Consider the following 19094-nt stretch of genomic DNA (forward strand, 5'->3'; position numbering starts at 1 on the left):
ACACTTCTGAAGGAGGATACTTTTCCTCCAGCACTGGTGAAGAAGTAAACATGCTGAGTCCTCAGTTATTTTCAGCCTATTTTAGTGGATCTATAGAGGGTATCTCTACATGCCTTATGTTCTTTGAATATACCTTTAGAACTCTTTAGGTCATTGTCCATTTCTTACGATGTCTGCACACAAGGTATGGCCCTCCTTGTCTGAACCAGGTATGTTGATTTAAACAGAGTTTTTCCTGAACACTAGATTATAGGCCTTCAGACTATAGACAAAGAGAATTCCAAGAAAGGAAGTAACTCTGTACTGTTTCGCCTGTGGAACTCAGGCAAGATGGAATTCCAGATAATCCAATAGCCAGTTTTAGTCTTATCTTAGAATATTGTGAGTTAAAATGGGGAAAAACATATCCATGCCAGGGTTGCTTTATATGAAATATATAAACATGCAATTGAACAGATCTTACTCTTTGATAAGTGTGGCAGCCCTTAGCCTGAGGAGTTATTTTCTCCCTCTCATTCATATTGACTGCTGTACATTTGATAAAAGAGGAAGAATGTTAATAGTAAGAACTGAAAGTAACATCCAATGCCTCACATATGCCAAACAGCCCACGTGATAGGGGTGGAAGTACTGTTTTAGTAAATCATTTTCTGAAGAATTGGAACTGTCATCTTTAGGACTCTTGAGAAAAAAAATTATCAAAAGTAGGCAATTCAAATCTTTCAACAATGCTCTAATCCATAGGAGCTTAAAAGATGGGACTTTTCCTCCACTTCCATCCAAGTAATGCTCAAAAGGAGAGCAGTTCCAGAAGGAAAGAGCTGAGTTCCAAGGGAACAATTGCCTCTGATAGGTGAGGCTCACGAGCAGCTATAGGTTTCATGGTTCAAGATCAGCAGCGTTTTGTTCTGGTCCGTGCTGATCCATGCCAGCTCTAGTGAAATGCAGACTGTACACACTGCTCAGATGTCTCCTTGAGGTGGTGCTTCTGTTCAGTATCGGGCACTGCTGCTCTCAGCTCTTCAGCATCTTGTGGAACTCCACAACTGTAACTGCTGACAACACCATTGAAAGATCTGGAATTCAGTAACTGCCTTTGTGCCTCCAAATTTAAAATCTGTAACACTGCATTATCTCCTTGAAGAACAGAGACTCACTAGAGCTTATTATGCTACCAAAACTTGGAAACATACTTGCCATCAAGTTTTTATATATTAACAGTTACACATAACATGTCTGTTATGTAAGAGACACAGAAAGAGCAAACACACACACACAGCAGCTTTCAGGCCCTCTCCTTAACAATACTGCGGCACAACAGGAGCTTCGCACAGCTTGGGCTGTGTTTTGGTTTTAGTTCCTGGAATCTGACCAGCATGTAAGAAAGATTGTGTTGATCCTTCCAGTTATTTCCTTTTTCTGGAGCTCACTTCCTGCCGTCATGCCTTGGGATTTCCTCCAGCCTTATCAAACGCAGCCCTGTGTTACTTGCTGTGTAGGTTACGTGGTCAGTTACCTGACTGAGTGACCAGGACTGCTTTCAAGTTGGCAATATTAACTCATCGCTACAAGACAACACACTGTAAAGCTGCTTCCTAACAGCCCACGTTGAAGCTCTCCCTTCTGGGGCACTCAAAAACCATGATGAGGGACGTTGAAATAAATAGTTTAATGAAAAATCATTAAAACTAGAGACTAGTTGCTTGCTCACTGACACTATGCTATGGTACCGAAGGTACTTCGAACTGTCCCGTGGCACGCAGTGCTTCTTGCAGCTGTCTGTACGCGGTTATCCAAACTAGACTGTTCAACTAGCAGCGCATTCTGATCGGCTGCTCACAAGTTCTGGACCACTTCCCATCGTCACGCTCTACGCGCCTCACTTTTTTCATGAAGGCGAGCACGATTTGATTTACAAAGCCTAGGGCTCAAGAAACAGAACGAGCGGGCGGCAGCAACTCCCGAAGCACACACAGCACGGTACCGGCCCGCAGCTCTCCCTCAGGCGCGCACCGCCGCCCTCACGGGGGGAAGCGCCGCGCGCAGCGGCCCGGCCTGGCCCCTCCCTCGGCGGCGCGAGGCGATCGCCGCCGTCACTTCGGCAGCCGATCCGGGCCCTGCGCCTGACGCCGCGGCCGCGGCCAATCGGTGGCTGCGTCGGGCCCCGGTACCGCCCCCCGGCGGATCCCCACAGGGACGGGCCGGAGCGGCGGCCGCCGCTGCGGGTGTCCGGGCTGAGTCAGCGCCCCGCCGCCCCCGCCGAAGATGAATATCATGGACTTTAACATGAAGAAGCTGGCGGCCGACGCGGGCACTTTTCTCAGCCGCGCCGTGCAGGTACGGCCGCTCCCGAGGGGGCGCGCGGTCCGACCGAGCTTCATCGCGGCGGCCCCGGCTGTTGGGAAGCGGGCGAGGCCACGGGCCGGTCCTTAGGGCCGGTCCTTAGGGTCGCCGTCCGTCGGCCCGGCGCGGGGCGTTGGCCGGGGATCGCGGTTCCGGGCTGGGCCGACGGCTGGGCGTGCCGCGGGAGTGCCGGGCCCGGCCGCGCTGCTTGGGGGCCAGCGGTGCGCCGCGCCTCGGGCTGCTCCGTGACCCCGCGCCCCGCTGCGCTCGGTCGTCTGTCTGTCTGTCTGTCTGTCTGGATACGGGCATTTTTCCGCGGCCCGTTGCACAACAGCCGGGCTCGGCGGGCGGGGCAGCGCAAGGTCAGCGTAGGCCGAGAGGGGAGGGGAGGGGAGAGGGTGGCCGGGCTGGGCAGCGGCAGCTGGGGGAGATGGGGCTGGAGCAGAACAAAGGTGTGACTGCCGAGGAGTAAGCCGGTGTCTTCACTGGCTGCTCTGAATGCATCCTGCTGGCCGATCGGTGAAACTTGAGCTCTGACGTGACACGTGCGAGCATCTGTCTGCTTTAATTTTCGTTTAGCTTCGCTGTCGCTTTTAGGCTCGTTCGATAGCACGTTGTTTCTCGGTCTGTCTTCTCCTTTCTTTATGCTAAGGGCACTATAACTGGCTTCTGTTCCTTCACTGTTGTCTTGAGCTGTAATCCTCTTTCTTTACATAATTAAACCTGAACAGATTTCCTGTAGGGAGGTGGATATCCAAACTGAGCGCAGTAATTCACAGTAATTTCTCCTGCTCTTTCCTTGAGTCAGGTTTGGAACGTGATTAAAGTGGCTGTGTGCTCAGATCAGGCGGACTGTTGGCCTGTATCTGAATATTCAAGCAGAGCCAGCGATCAGTGGTACAGCAGAGCACTAAAGATGCAAACTCATCAGAAAACATTGTTGCTCAAGCTTAAATTACCTTAAAGCAGTAATTATGGCTTTTGTACATGTTGGAGGTCTTTCCACACACTTTTTTTTTGTTTTTTTCCTGACTTCTTTTGGGGCTGCATGTTTCCCAGACCATCTCTTCCTCTCCAGCTTTTACTTTTCTTGCAAGACAAAGCGGAGAAAAAAGAGATGCAGTTCTTCATTGTAAGATCCCTGGTAGGATCTTGTGACTTTTTTCTTTTATCTTGACTTTTTACATGTAAATACTTAATTGTATTAAATGTAATGGAGGCTTTCCATCGTAGTTTAAAGGTGGTATAAAGTGTGGTTTACTCCAGTATGCTCTGTATTGCTGGTTTACATCTGAATAGCTCCATTGATAGGCTTCTTCATCTGAACTGAAACTAAGGGGAATGTGGAAGTAATAGTAATCGGCTCTACCGACTGCCACCTCCTCCTAAAATAAGATGTTTAAGGAGGAGAGTTGTTGTATATGTATGTATGCCATTGTATACAAAGCAGTACTATTTCCTCCATTGTGACCTGGTCACGTTCAAGCAACCTGTGGAAACAGGTGGGAAATCAGAGGGGCAGCACTGATGCATTTTATTGATGCTGGAAACCATACTTCTATCAAACTGTTATTTGCCATGCTGCTCTATATTTTTAATCTTTTTTTCTTCTAAGTGGGTACATGAAGTGTAACATGGGCTAAGCAGTCTCCACACTATGAAGAAGAGTTCTGGAAATACTAATTAGAAAGGTCATTTCATAAACGAATACAATTTTATGTAATTAGGCAAAAATCAAGGCCATTTTTATTGTATGTTAATGAATCTTAAGAAGCTTTTGAGAGCTACTTGCAGTACGTAATACTGTTTTAAAGAGCCTTTTAAGAAATAGCAGTAGCAGGTCCATCAATACATTCTGTGCCTCCCTATACTGCAATTGAACTTTCTTGCAAAGGTGCCTTTCTTTCTTAGTAGAGCCTCAAATAACTGCAGTATTTATCTAGCCTTCAGATGTGTGTGCTATCAAAGTTGTTTTTGTTCTATGTGGAAATTAAACTTGGGCAATCAGTTTTATTTGCATTGTATTCTTGCTTTCTATTGTAAGTTTAAGTATTTCAATGAGGAGCTTGTTAAGACTGAATTTTGATGGTTAGAATGCTTTGTTGCTCTTACATTCTTGATCAGTAAGCTCATTGAGGATGTAGTTTTTAACTAAGTTCTTCTGAATATGCCTGACTTTGAACAGGCTGTGAAGGGATGAGGTCATCTTGACGAACCAGTGCTCTGAAGAGAGGCAGGCCAAACCCTTAGCTCCAGCTTTGTTCCGTTTCCTGACAGAAAACACTCATCTTCTGTCTTTCCTGGAGACCTGGGAATGAGGTTGAAACTGGTTATGGATTAATAAGCATTGGCATGAATTTAATATCAAGTGAAATTAATAGTCTTCTCTATTTATTTAGCTAATTAGAGTTACATTGTGTTTCACTGTCAAAGAAAACTGCTTGGAGAAGAATTTAAGAGGTCAGCTTACTGTTCCTGTAAAGCTTAACAGGATCAGCTGTATCTAAACAGATCCTGAAGCATGGATCTGTCCTATTCTAAAATGCAGTCCCTCCTTCCCCCAAACATATATTCCAAATCTTCCCAGGATGGCCTATTTTAGCTTTTAATCCTTGCTTTAAGAGCAATATAGAGCGTCTGATATCTAGTTCTAATTTAAATCATCATGTTGAAGTTGGAGCCCACTGTTTTTTGTCCTGTTTGCTACAGACAGGACAACATTCTTTAAATACATTAAAGGAAGCTGCTGTAAGAATCTGTCATATCTGCAGTTTTCCCTAGGGGTGAAGGGACAACCTTAATTACAAAACGTGCAAGGCTGAAGTAATCTTTCAGTTGCTTTGTTACCTCTGGACTCTTTCCTTCAGACTCGTGTTCCCAGGGGCACGATGCAAAATTGCACAAAATGCTTCAAGCGAGAGCTCCAGGTAGCAAGAAGAGCAGGTAGAGCAGAGGATTTCTTCAAAATGTTGTGAATCATGCTGGTCTTGATGTGATTAATACCCTTCTCCCCTTTTTTGCTGGTAGTGAGGGTGGGTTGTTGAACTTACAGATTTAACCTTAGGTTTTCTTAATGATGTCTGGACAACTTTGTGTGAAAGTAATATGAGTGAGTAGTTGCCATCCTGGACTTGCACTTGGAAACTAGTTTTATGAACTGAGTATTTCCAACCTGTCTGACTAACTACAGTTCACAGAAGAAAAGCTTGGTCAAGCAGAGAAGACTGAACTGGATGCTCACCTGGAGAACCTTCTCAGCAAAGCAGAGTGCACTAAGCAGTGGACGGAGAAAATAATGAAGCAAACAGAAGTGTTGCTGCAGCCAAATCCAAGTAAGGAGTCATTCAGTTTTTTTGTTTGCAACATCTGAATTAATAGGCTTGCCAGTGTAACTGTTAGTGGTATAGGTATTGCCTAAACTATAACTAAATTCAGCAGTTTTCAATGTTGAAGGATTTTGAACATTTTGAAGAGCCGTTGGGTATCAGAGGCACTGTTCCATTTGCTTGCTTTCAGTTCTTCTGTGAGCCTTCAAGTGCAGAAATATGTAAATGAACATAATTAAATTGCAGCATTGGTTCCATACTCTTGATTGCTTTTGGAGTTGTTTCCTATTTAGTTGAATTTCTAGCTCTAATTCCAGAAATCCTTGGTGGCTGTAAGAACTCTAAAATTTTACTTGTAGATTCAGTGGCTTGAGGAACTTTGTTAATTTATTTCATTATGCTAAATTTCCTGTGCAATGCAATTCATTCTGAAGCTGGCAAGATGAGCTGAAATGTTTGTCTCTTACTATTTCTTTGCTGAATAATTGCTTTTCCTAGACACTGAATGTTTAATGCTCCCAGATTTGTAGCTTTCTATAAGCTAGAAATGGTAACTTTTATTTGTTTTTCAGAAGTGCACTATGAGGCTCTTAGGATGAAGACTTAGAGCTAAACTTTCGAAAGCCCCATTGTATGAGGAAGATTAAAAGTTTAATTTTTCACTTTGGAAGACAGCTGTAAGGAATATTTGAAATAAGCATGACATATAAAATACAGATAGCTTTGAAGAACAGCATCTTCATCCTAACGGTGTTCACTTAATGTTGAGCTTGTATGTCTGGAATTTAAAATTGTTTTATTCCTTTTCTATTTGTAAGTTGTGTTTTGAGTGACAGTTCTTTGAAATGCTTGTGTTTTTCAGATGCTAGGATAGAAGAATTTTTCTATGAGAAACTGGACCGGAAAGCACCAAGTCGTATGAATAATCCAGAGTTGTTAGGCCAGTATATGATTGATGCTGGTAATGAATTTGGCCCAGGAACAGCGTACGGTAAGTGAAAGCAATGAATGCAGGGGGAGAAAAAATGCACATATGCTTTTACACTGGGGGGGAAAAAAATGTGCTATTTGTCTCTTTTTAGGCAAAACACTTCAAAGACTTTTTTTTTAATCAGTTTGAGGTGACTTGCTCTGTAACTTTGTGTGTTAGGAGATCAATGATGAGGTTTCTCTTCTAATAGAAAAAAAACAGAACTTAACATTGGAATACTGCCCGTCTTTGTGGAAGGATGACTTTCTGGAATCATAGTTCTGGAATCTAATTTCCTAGTTAGACATAAAGACAGCACATCTGACGACACTTAATGTTATCTACAATTAAATTCTTTACTAAGAACCTCCTCTGACTTCACAGTATTCCTGCTTTTCATTTTATGTGTGTATGCATATGGCAAAATGTTTGTTAGGTGACTGTTGAGCATGATCTAAGCTTTGTTCTCCAGCAGACTTCTGTAACTATGACAAGAGAACTAAGTGGTGGGGTATAATGTTTTCACGCTGTGTTCAGTTAAAAGATCTGATGTTAGTGTTCTCTACGACCCTGGAAGTTGCTGAAAATAGATGTAGCTGTTAATTTAATCTTACTGACTGAAATCCGTGTGTGTATTTAAGTCCGCTATGAAAGTTGAGCAGCTAGCTGTCCTTAGTTGCTTTCTTTAAAATTGCAGTTGGAGGGGAAATCTGTTCTAGGAAGAATGATTTGTATCTGGAAACAATGGGGTTCCTTTGGAAAGGAGGGAAAGAGTATTTAGAAAAATGTTTTGTAGAAGATATAAAGATACAAAATTAATAATGGCAGACTTTATACTTTTTACTTTCAGTATGTTTTTATGCTTTTATCTGTGACCCCTTTCTGATCATGAGCTTCAAGATTCTTTAACATTGCATAGATTTTTGCTTACAGGCACACGGTCCTTTGTGTTGCAGTTGCTGTAACATCTGTAGTTCAGGGGAGTTGCAGGAACTTTTAGCATAAAGATAGACTTGCATTTTGTGGTGTCATGAAATTGATTTGTCTGTAGACCTGGTGAGTGCCTTTTCTAATTCAGCCTTGTGTGTTTGTTGAAACATATTAATGAGCACTGTGCATTCTTAATGCACTAGCCTGGGCTTCAATGCCTAACCTGTAACCACATTTCCAAGTATTGTTCAGTCAGTAGACAAAACCTACGTGCATGTTTAGGAACTGGTGTTGATCTTAGGAATAAAGGTGGAGGAAGTATTTTCCAGTAGCTAAGTGGACTTTTCCTTGCTCCTGAGTATTCGTGACTAATTCCTTAAAAATATTATATAAAGGGAGGAGGTTGTTTAAATTGATGTAAGTACGTACAGTATCCAGGCCTAAAATAGGTGTGGACAACCAAGTTGCTGTAGTTATTGCAACTTCTACAGTGCTGTATCTATACTCATTGAAATCTGGCCTTCGCCTGTGATTTTTTGATATAAAACAAGAATTAGTTTTATTAGTTAATAGCATATTTTGGAAGTCCCTGCTATGGCATTGGATTGTCTTTCAAACTGTTGGTCTTGACTCATGTGCCTGTAGTAACTTGTCTTGACAGCTACCTGTCTAAATTGCTATGAAATCACCATATTTTCTCATTTTCAGGAAATGCACTCATTAAATGTGGAGAAACACAAAAACAAATTGGAACAGCAGACAGAGAACTAATTCAAACGTCAGCTATAAACTTTCTCACTCCCCTAAGAAACTTTATCGAAGGAGACTATAAAACTATTACTGTAAGTTGAAGTGTGCATTCCTCAGCATTTCAAAATAATTGAAAAAGCAGATCTCTGGAATTGTAGAAAGCTGAGCAGTATTGCTTTTGGAAACTGATTTGGAAAAGGTCAGATGAATTTGTAACCTTAACGTATCCTTTTTTCTTTTGACCGTTCAAAATAATTCTGTAATCTTACCTTTTCTTAAACTATATTAAATTATATTAAATATTAAAGGTATGTATCTGAAGTGTAAAATGTGTAAGGGTAATTAGGAACTAATTCTGCTTCTTTGTTCAACTGGAGAACGTGTTTTATATATGATCATGAGGAGAGGAGGCAGGAAAACAAGTAGGCAGGATTTTGCTTTTGAATTGTATGTTTTCTCATGAACTAACCTACATGGCTTTCAGAAAGAACGCAAACTATTACAGAATAAAAGACTGGATTTGGATGCTGCAAAAACCAGATTGAAGAAGGCAAAAGTTGCTGAAGCTCGAGCTGCAGTAAGTAATGTTTTTAAAATTGTCTGTAACTTTCAGACTTGTTATACTTATGTATTCATAGGTCTGATTGTTTCCTCGCTGCTATCCTGGGAGATTTCATGTTTGTGTAGTAAGGGTTATGCACACAGATGTTGAAGAAATAGAGGCAGTATGTAGGGAGAATGCGCGTACTATGCAAGATGAAGAGGTAGGAGCAGGATTCTGACTTTTGCTGGTGTTTCTGAATGGATCGTTGTCTTACAAGATATCAGAATTGTTATCTATGAGGCTGAGCTTGACAGATAAAGCACCTCATATCCTTGGGGTGATGATCCCTTTCTCTCTCTCTTTTTTTATTTTTTTTTTTGGAAAAAGCAACAAAAAAAGTCAAACAAAAACAACCAAGCAAACAAAAATACCCTTTATCTCCCTGACAGTTTTGCCTGTCTGTCAGTCTTCTACCTCATGTCTGCTGTTCCTGTGAATTTAAGCTGTTGATATATCTTTCAGGTCAATGCATGCATTTCTTCCTGTATCATGTTATTCTAATGCAAAGAAAGTTATTTTTCTACTTGTCACACTTTCTTAATTTGTAACATTACCAGCAAAGTGTGGAGAAGTGTTGTTAATTTATTGTGTTATGGCAGTAAGTATATACTGTACTTTTAAAATATGTGTACAATAGGGAAACTTTTCTTGAAGGAATTGAGTTTAATAGTAAAAGGAACGTTCTGTACTCAGGTTTGTTAGTTCATCTGTGGTATAATCATCCAGAGTCATGTGCTTGGATGAAGCTGTTGGTAGTTGCTACTGCTGCTACTACTTGACTGGTCATAAATATCCCAATAACATGTAATTCAGTTCTACTTGCAAGTTACTTTATTATGGTAGAACATGAAACTCCAGGCTTCTTGCATCACTATCTTGCCTACACTTGAACTTTACTTATGTTTTAATAGCAGTAAGGATGTCTAAAAAGAATTGAATTTTAGGATTCCTAGAGAAGTTTTTTTTAAAAAAAATCTCAATTTTTATCCTGCAGTACAGAAACGGAGACTAATATGGATGTAGTTGTTATGCAAATTGTTCACCTTCTGCTAACTCGTTCTGTTTATGAAGGAAGATGTCTGGCAAACAGTGCTGAACTGATAATATAGGAAAAAGTATTGAATCAAATTTGTTTCACCACTTTACTTAACAGGATGGAGCAAGGTGATTAAATTAAGACCTACAATTAAATACGTTTTTTCTTGCTCTGTAAAAGTATTATTTTCAACTGAACTAGTTTAGATCAGTATTTAAAAGAGCTGAATAAAACTGTTTAGATTTCTATGATCAGTTCACAATCTTGTGTAGCTTAAACTTGTAGGATTTGTGCCAACAAACTGTTCACCTGCTGTATTCAGTGTTGTAACTTGCTTTTGTCTTTTATCTATGCACTTAAGCAACTAAACACTTCTCAGCCTGAAGAGAATAACATTATGGTAAATGTCTCTTACGTGCTCAACTTGCTGCATGTAAAATGGCTGAAGGTTTGTTGGCCTCCTGTGTTCATTCATTTTCTGTCAATTGGTTCCTCTTGCTATCCTTTCAATTTGGCCTTGCTTCAGGTTTGATATTAAGAAAAAATTCTTTTCCAAAGGAGTGCTGGAGCAGGCTGCCCAGGGAAGTGGTGGAGTTCTCATCCCTGGAGCTGTTAAAAAAAAAAAAAAAAAAAGGAAGTGCAGATGTGATCCTGAGGGATGTGGGTTAGTGGGCATGGTGGTGATGGGTTGATGGTTGATCTAGATGATCTTAGAGGTCTTTTTCAACCTTAGTGATACTATGATTTCCATTCCAAATGGATATGTATCTCACATTGCATGTGAAAAGTGTACTCAATACACTCACAGCAGCACAGCATAGGGTGGTGTTTTCATCACCTATCTGGAAGTATACAGTATTAAATTCATGCTCACATGAATTCATTGTAAATTTAGCCTGCAAAGGAATTCAATTTTTATTCCTTGTCAAAGTTCATCTGTTGAAGGGAAAGGAATTATTGTTTTCATACTGTTTTTATGTGGATGGGAGAAAGTAATGTAAAACAGCTAGAAATATGTGGAAACTATTTGTTTTCTTCAAGACGTGTTTTACAAACAGTTGAAATGGATTAAAATCACGAATGAAGGGCTTAACTCAGAATATGGCTTATCCCAAAGCTGTGGTAGGGACTCATTAGTGCAGCTGTTCTAGCATCATTGTTGTGCTAAATGGAATAGGGGGTTACTTTTTGTTTGATGTAATTGGCCATATGCTCTGCTGGGTGAAACACAGGCTGGAGTTGTGGTCAGTGGAGTTAAATCCAGTTGGCAGCCTATCCCGAGCAGTGTCCACCAGGGCTCAGTACTGGGGCCACGCCTGTTCAGTATCTTTATCAGTGACCTTGATGAGGGGATTGAGTGCAACCTCAGTAAGTTTGGAAATGACATCAATCTGGGAGGCAGTGTTGATCTGCCAGAGGGTAGAAAGGCACAACAGTGAGACCTGTGTAGATTGGATCAATGGGCCAAAGTAAACTGTAGAGTTTCAATGGGGCCATGTGTCAGATCCTGTGTTTTGGTCATAACAACCCCAGGAAACCTGACAGGCTTGGGGAGGAGTGGCTGGAAAGCTGCCTGATGGAAAGGGACCTTGGTGTACTGATGGACAGACAGCTGAATGTGAGCCAGCAGTGTGCACAGGTGGCCAAGAAGGCCAGTGGCATCCTGGCTTGTATCAGGAATGGTGTGGTGATCAGGACTAGGGAAGTCATCCTGCTCCTGTACTCTGCACTAGTGAAACCTCACCTTGAGCACTGTGTTCAGTTTTGGGCACCTCAATACAGAAAGGACACTGAGGTCCAAAGAAGGACAGCAAGGTTTGTGAAGGGCTTGGAGAACATGTCCTGTGAGGAGTGACTGAAGGAGCTGGGGCTGTTTAGTGTGGGGAAGAGGAGGCTGAGGGGAGACCTTATTGTTCTCTTCAAATATCTGAAAGGTGCTTACACCGAGAGCGGCGTTGGTCTCTTCTCACTGGTGACAGGTGACAGGATGAGGGGAAATGGCCTCAAGTTACACCAGGGGAGGTATAGCTTGGATATCAGGAAAAACTTCTTTACAGAAAGGGTTCTTAAGCTGGAATGGGCTCCCCAGGGAGGTGGTTGAGTCACCATCCCTGGATGTGTTTAAAAACCGTTTGGGTGTGGTGTTCAGGGAGATGATTTAGCAGAGGGTTGTTAGAGTTAGGTAGTATTGTGAGGTTGCAGGTGGACTTGATGATCTTTAAGGTCTTTTCCAACCTGGGTTATTCTGTGATTCTGTGACATAAACCATGCTGTTTGGGTTGTCATGATTTGATCTGGATCTGTATAGCACAGTGGGTCTCATTGAAGTAAGTATGTATGTTTCTCAGTTATGGTCAGATAAAAGGGTGAATGAGGTTGTTTCAGCTAGCTTCTGTGACCTTTATGCATGCTTCTTCTTACCAAAGTCCTGATTGTGTCATCTTCCTTCAACTGTGGAAATGTGAAGGTTAAAGGAGAATTGCATTGCAAGAGAAAATTGGGGCAGCGAGCTGAAGTAATTAAGTTCTAGAGTAAATTCCCTCTGGTTCTATGACTTTGCTGTGCTACGTGCTCCTACTTTTAATTCTCAATTTGAGAGTAATTTAATTTCAATGAAAATTCATGTGAAATAAAAGAAAAAACAATGGACATAGCAAGAGAAATCATTAATTTGTCTTTCTCAGTCTTTAATGTGAGTCTTTAAAATGAGAATAGCTTTCCATAGCTTCCAGTTTCTAACATGTGAACATAACCTAACTTCACCCATAAAGTAACTGTTTGATTTGTATCACTTCCTAATCTTAAATTTTAGCTTGTGGTAATATCTTACAAGAATCTATTTGAAGCAGAACAGTTCTACATGTCATTCTTTCCCATGTGTGAACTTAGGGATTTATTTCATTGACGTAGTTTTGTCCTTACTCCACTGTATATGGAGAGCTTTAAGCAAGTGATTTATTCATAGAATTTCGTAAATCTCTGAAGTTTTGAAACAAGGAAATAGTTAAAAGGCAAAGTTAAGTTGCATCTTCTAATAAAGTAACACCAGTCTAAGTTTGCATGTTTTTTCTCTGCTCTTTTAATGCTGACTAGATATGGGCTGAGGAAGTGACAAAAGTAAGTAAACAATTTAGAAACTGCAGAATTCTGCAACAATAACTTGTGTTGATATAATGTAATAAAGGATATTGCACATAGCTGACTTGAGTGCTGATAGTGTCTCATGCTGCTTCAGAACACTCGGGGTCCCTTCAGGGCCTTTCAAATTCCAGTGCTGATACAAAGCCCAAAGCTCACTGTATAGTCAGCTATTTTGGCTGGCTATCACTTAGTATCATATGACTGTCATGTGACAAGATGCAATACAAAAAGAAAAAATGAAAACTACAGGGCTTGTCTTTTAACTTGCTGGGTTTTTTCTTTTTTCTTTTTTTTTTTTTAAATAGTTTTTTAAAACTTCCTAATGAGCTTCCTTGAAAATTTTCGGGAAGGTAGAGATCCAGTAATCTAGCCTGTTCTGAAAGACACCTTTATGCTGGGTACATGAGTTTTGCAAGGAGTTTTCTGTGATGTCTGATGTAGTTAATTGGAAAGAGAGGAGGCTTTTTGCTCAACACACTGAGGCTATAGAGTGATTTCAAACATTTAGAGGTGCTTATCTCTAGGACTGGAGAGGAAACAAGGAGGCCTTGCTGTATTGGATCATATGAATATATTCACTCACTGTTTTATTTAGTCTGTCTTATAAAACAGCATTAGGAAAGTGATTTTATTTCCTCTGCTCTTGGAAAGTGTTATCCCTCTATTACTGCATTACACAGTATTTCTAAATGTTCACATAATCTTCTGTGGCATTTTGGGAGATCATGGATTTCTGAATGTTAACATTCAGGAATCAAGTTTACTTTCTGAATTTGAGGACCAAGTAATTATTTTGAGTGTCCTTCAGTGGGAGGTACTCAGTGAATGCTTCTAATGCATGTAAAAATAAAATCTGACTACATCTAAGGACCACAGGGAGGTATGCATTTTAAGCTTTTTGATTTGTATTTGAGCTTGCTGATTCATTCCTGTGTTGTCCAATGAAAATAACATCAAGCATATGAGCAGAGCCTTGTGAACTTGAAATACGAGGTGGAATAAGTTGTCCTTCACTCCACTGCTGTGCTAGGAGAGTCTGTGGTACAAATGCTGTTATGCCACTTAATGCTTGCTTTGTTATTGAGAGAGGAGGGTTAATAATGCTGGCAGAAACATATTTCTTTTGTATACATTTTATCTATGTGTTAAGTGTCTAATTATAAAGCTGCTTGTTGTGTAGATAGGACTCCAGCATTTCTGAACCCCCCAAAAAACCAATTATTCTTGTGTAGAAAAGATCTGTAGAGAAAAGCACAGGATTCAAACAATGAAATGTTATTAAATGTGTTTGAATGACTGGCACTGAGTAAAATGGGACTGTCACAGTCCAAAGGTGCAATATTGCACAGTACAAATATCTAACATGCATATTTGTTTCTAGTCTGAACAGGAAGTACGAATTACTCAAAGTGAATTTGACCGTCAAGCAGAGATTACCAGGCTTCTCCTGGAAGGTATCAGCAGCACACATGTGAGTATCCAGAAGGGGGAGAAATTAGTTAAAATCAGGGCAGTTCCTAAAGACAAACAAAAAGCTACAGTAATCTATGTGGGAACTTCAGGCTACTTGCTTTCATGTAATGTCTTAAACGTATCTGTTGGAAGATTTATTTTTTTAACTGTTCTTTAGTGCCCATTGAATTAACTTTGTTTCCCCGTTAACCTTGGTCTCTGATGTTTTCATTGTTACCATTCAACATCATTTTCAATTTATCTGATCAACTGATTATTGAAATCACAAAAATGTGCTAAAATAATCTGTTGTGGAAACAGTATAGATAAATGCAAGATTCTTGTACTGCAGTTACTTTTGATGCTCACATACATTGATTTGGGGCACTTTATTCTATTTACCATAGTGCTTATGTGGGATGAATATTTATGTACTGATGTTAGCCTTACCAACCTGCTTAATAGGCCAGTGTTTGTAATGCGGTGTGAAGTTTTTGCAAGCTAAAACTTAAATATTTACTACTTGGTAGGCACATCATCTCCGCTGTCTGAATGACTTTGTTGAAGCTCAGATGACGTATTATGCACAATGTTACAAGTATATGTTGGATCTCCAGAAGCAACTGGGAAGGTAGTAACACTGTTTAAAACATTCTTCTCTGAAGTTCAAGTGTTTATCAGTGGTAGGAAAGCTTAATGCTGATAAAGCAATGATAAAAACAGAGGTGTGCTGTTCTAAGAAAATACCTAATTTTACTGTTCTGAGGTTTCAACATTTTTAAAGTTAGGGAAGAAACAGTCTGACATGAATTTCACGTTTGTAAGCCTTTGTGACTGGGGTGATGTAGGAAGGTCTACATGCTTCCTTTTCATACAGGTTTTCCTATTCAAATTCTTTTCTGCTTGTTGGTATCTTAGGGCTGTTGCAGACTTGTTATTTAGATGAGCACAGGCACTGAAGAGTTGTCTTCATTTAATAGTGAGGTAAACTGCAAGGTTTCCTTAACTATTAAAATTTACTGTAGCGGCTGTACTAAATAACTGTCTCTGATGCTTTTGTTTTCCAAGAAGAGGAAGTAGAAACAGATGTGTTTTTGTCCTTTTTCTGACTTGCTGCTTCCTGTGGTGCTTGGTCTCCATGTGATTCTCAGTTTGTTTAAATAGATAGCTTAAAGACTCACAAAAAGTCTTTGAAACTGTTTGTTTTTTAAAGCTACATCTTTAAAGCTACATTACATTGAAAAAATCATACAACTTCAAAAATGGGTAGCACACAAATATCATTATGTAGGTTTGCACAAGTATCAGTACTACTCAATCTTTGCTGTTTACTGATGTCTAAATGCAAAAATTCTAATTCAAGCATGGAGACAAATGACTTTCCATGTGGAACTGATTCAACCAGAGATCTTTGTTTTGTTTTCCCCACAGCTTTCCGTCTACTTTTCTCTCTAACAATAATCAGTCTTCTTCAGCTCCTGTGCAAAGCGTTTCTACTCCCTCAGTCTTGGTCTCAGCTTCTGCTTCATTGCCTTCAGTAAGCAATTCTGTAGTTACTTCAGGCATCAGTGAACTGAAATCGTCAAGTGGCAGCAGGAAAGCTAGAGTTCTGTATGACTACGATGCTGCAAATAGCAGTGAGTTATCATTGCTTGCAGATGAGGTAAGTTGTTGAAGTACTTTGATAATTTAAGTGTAAACTCTGAATAGTTGTGACTGGCCAGTTAAGATGAACTACGTAGATCTCTCAGCGTAGCACATCTATTAATGAAGTCTTAATAGAGCTCTGAGAAGTCAGCATCTTTACTTATATACTGTAATGATGAGAGTTGATATTTGTTATGCCTGCTTAGCTTGCAAGAACATTTGCTGGACAATCAAGGTACGATTGTACTATCTTCCTTCTACCATTCTTCCAAAACTATTATCAATACAACTGGTCTTTCAAACATGAAGTGTTGCAGTTTGATAAGAAAATGAAAGCACAACCACTTCTGTTTTGGCAGTGGCAGCAGTGCTGTGCTTATTCCTTTTTGATTCAGATGAACTCTTAATACTTCAAAGTTAGAGAGCCTATCCTTTGCAAGTGAAGTTGTATAAAATGAAGCTGGGTGCTGGAGCAGTATTCCACCCAGTAATGTTACTGTGTAACATACACCAAAGAATTCAAGTTTCTTAAAAATGTGCATCTTTTAAATATTTCTGTATGACTTTATTTTCATTTAGGCTGTGATTTAGATGGAAGCTGTGGCTTAAGATTGTCTTTTAAGATGCAGCCCATCAACACCATCTCTTTTTCTATCATGTACTTGAAGATCGCCCCCCCCAAAAAAAGAGAAGTAGTAACTAGTATAATATAAAAAAAAAAGACCTAGACAAAGGATGAGATATTTTAAATATTTTGCCATATTTACTTTTCCATGGACCAATGAAAAAATGAGCATTAGATTATGTTCCATGGATGTTTTATTTAACTTGGTTGATTTTGATTTGAAGACCTTGTAAATTACAAGAAAGTAGACTTCTAATTTGTTTTCCAGGCACTGACAAGATTATTATCATGTACTTATGTTTTTTTGTTTGTTTGTTTTTTTTAGGTGATAACAGTTTACAGCATCCCTGGCATGGATTCAGATTGGCTGATGGGTGAAAGGGGAAATCAGAAAGGCAAAGTGCCTATTACTTACTTAGAACTGCTAAACTGAATTGCTGCCCTGAATAAAGACTGTCAGTTATGGTGGCACCGTATTTATATACAATTAACGTTATATAAGCAGGTTTAAGTGTCTTCCATGTTTCTTTCTTGAGGGACAAATACCAGCCATTACAAACTGGCTTCTCTGCCAGTGTGGTTGCATGGTGAATATTCTATTCAATCTTAATGTTTGAAGCTTTTACTTCATGTGCCAAGAATGTTTCCTACAGATTTGTTTCTACTGAAGTTTTCACTAATACAAGCTTCTACTTTTGAGTAATCTAGATTGAAAGCAGGACATACTGTTTTCTACTGAAGTTTTTCATTAATGGCAAAGCTTTTCTTCATATAAAATAAACTTATTGTGAACTGATGCAAGTGTAATGCACTTTTTTTTTTTGAGTAATCAAAAACTAACATGAAACATAAATTGATAAGGTTTTGTTCCTGGTATGTGTGGAGTACAGATGTGCTGAGGCATACATATATGGTTATCTATCTATACTCGTGCATTTAATCTGAATTAAATTTTGAACAATGTAAACAGATGTCCTTTCTCTGTTGGAAACTTGAGGCAGACTGCAAGTATGTTGAGGTTCTAAGCTTTGTATAGGCAGACTGTCACAAATTAGTTTCCTGTGTTCCAACACTTTAAATTTGCTTTGTATTTCTACTCCTTAATTGCCTTCCAGAAAGACTAATTTGCACCGGTGAGTAACTACCAAGACACTTGCAACTGCAAATCCACTTTTATATTAAATCAAGCACTGCATTTTTGCTAACAAAGTACATGCTCTCCCTGCATGAAGAGTCCTGTAGATAAAAGCACATTTGTTCAGATTATAGATTTTAATGAAAATCTACACTCACAGTTCTTATGCCACCATTTCTTGTCATGTTTAAATTGGACTCAAGTAGTGTTACATTTCTGTTTTGCAAGAGGGCCTCCTTTAAATATGTGGGAAGAAAACAAAGTGCTGTGAACCTAAAAATGGCCGTAATGAAGGTAGGATTATTTGCAAGTAACATAACTTTTTCCTACAGAACAAGGGGGAATGATTTCAAGGTCATAAAAGGTAGATTTAGCACTCCCAAAACGCAACTCTTCCAATGCTCTTTTCTTGGAAATTTTCATAGGAAAATTTGTACTGGACTCTTGTTTTTTTTTTTTTTGTCTGACCTAACAGTTTTTGTAACAAGGATGACAATAACTGAAATCAGCTTTGGGTCTTTAATTTCTTTGGTTAACTCCCTGTGTTTAGGTGTGGTTTTCATTTCTGCTCTGATTAGTGCTTTGGCGTGTGTTCTTGGTTTCGTTTTTGTATGGGGATTGTTTTTGTTTTCTTTTAGAAGCTTCAAAGACTTAACATGACCAGTCTCCTTTCTGTAGAACTTTTTTAACCAATTTCCAATAATTGCTGAAAGACAGATGTTAAGACAGTATCTTGAAAATAACCAAATTAGTGGTGTATTTTGAAATGGTGGTAACCAAAGTTTGAGTATTTAACAATTTGATTTGTTAGAATAATTTTCCTTCTTTTTTTCTATAGATACATCATACTAAATATGAAAATGCCTTGAATTTATTGTATCCTTTTCTGACTGTTGGTATGAAAATGACCAATAAGGTTTTCAGAAAGCTCCCCCCAAAAGAAACTCAGATCCATGGAGGTAAATATGCAGCTCAAGAAGGTAGAAATTGCTAATTCCTAAAGGTTGCAATGTTGGAAGAAAGCCTGAGCACTGTCAGGTGAAATTTTTATGTAGCTATGAAGAACAAGTTGGCACATGCACCAGTCAGCAAGATAAGTGAATGCCAAGTATTTCTCCAGTGCTGTTCAATGCAA

The 19094-nt window shown here is 39.5% G+C and overlaps 1 protein-coding gene across 2 annotated transcripts; it reads left to right on the forward strand.

Moving 5' to 3' along the window:
* Positions 1-2170: 2170 nt before the first annotated feature.
* Positions 2171-17620, forward strand: SH3GLB1 (SH3 domain containing GRB2 like, endophilin B1). Of its 2 annotated transcripts, XM_052666297.1 has the most exons (11): positions 2171-2337; positions 5534-5675; positions 6532-6660; positions 8278-8411; positions 8804-8896; positions 10321-10407; positions 13053-13076; positions 14482-14571; positions 15083-15183; positions 15984-16215; positions 17150-17620. In XM_052666297.1, the coding sequence occupies exons 1-11, from the start codon at positions 2266-2268 to the stop codon at positions 17255-17257; spliced, it is 1212 nt and encodes a 403-aa protein (XP_052522257.1). In that variant the 5' UTR covers positions 2171-2265; the 3' UTR covers positions 17258-17620. The 2 variants fall into 2 exon arrangements, with proteins under 2 accessions (XP_052522257.1, XP_052522256.1); XM_052666296.1 differs by lacking the exons at positions 10321-10407; positions 13053-13076 and having other exon boundaries at positions 2173-2337.
* The last annotated feature ends 1474 nt before the right edge of the window (positions 17621-19094 follow it).

Source organism: Tympanuchus pallidicinctus, unplaced genomic scaffold (genome assembly GCF_026119805.1).
Source record: "Tympanuchus pallidicinctus isolate F22 unplaced genomic scaffold, pur_lepc_1.0 scaffold7, whole genome shotgun sequence".
Classification (NCBI taxonomy): domain Eukaryota; kingdom Metazoa; phylum Chordata; class Aves; order Galliformes; family Phasianidae; genus Tympanuchus; species Tympanuchus pallidicinctus.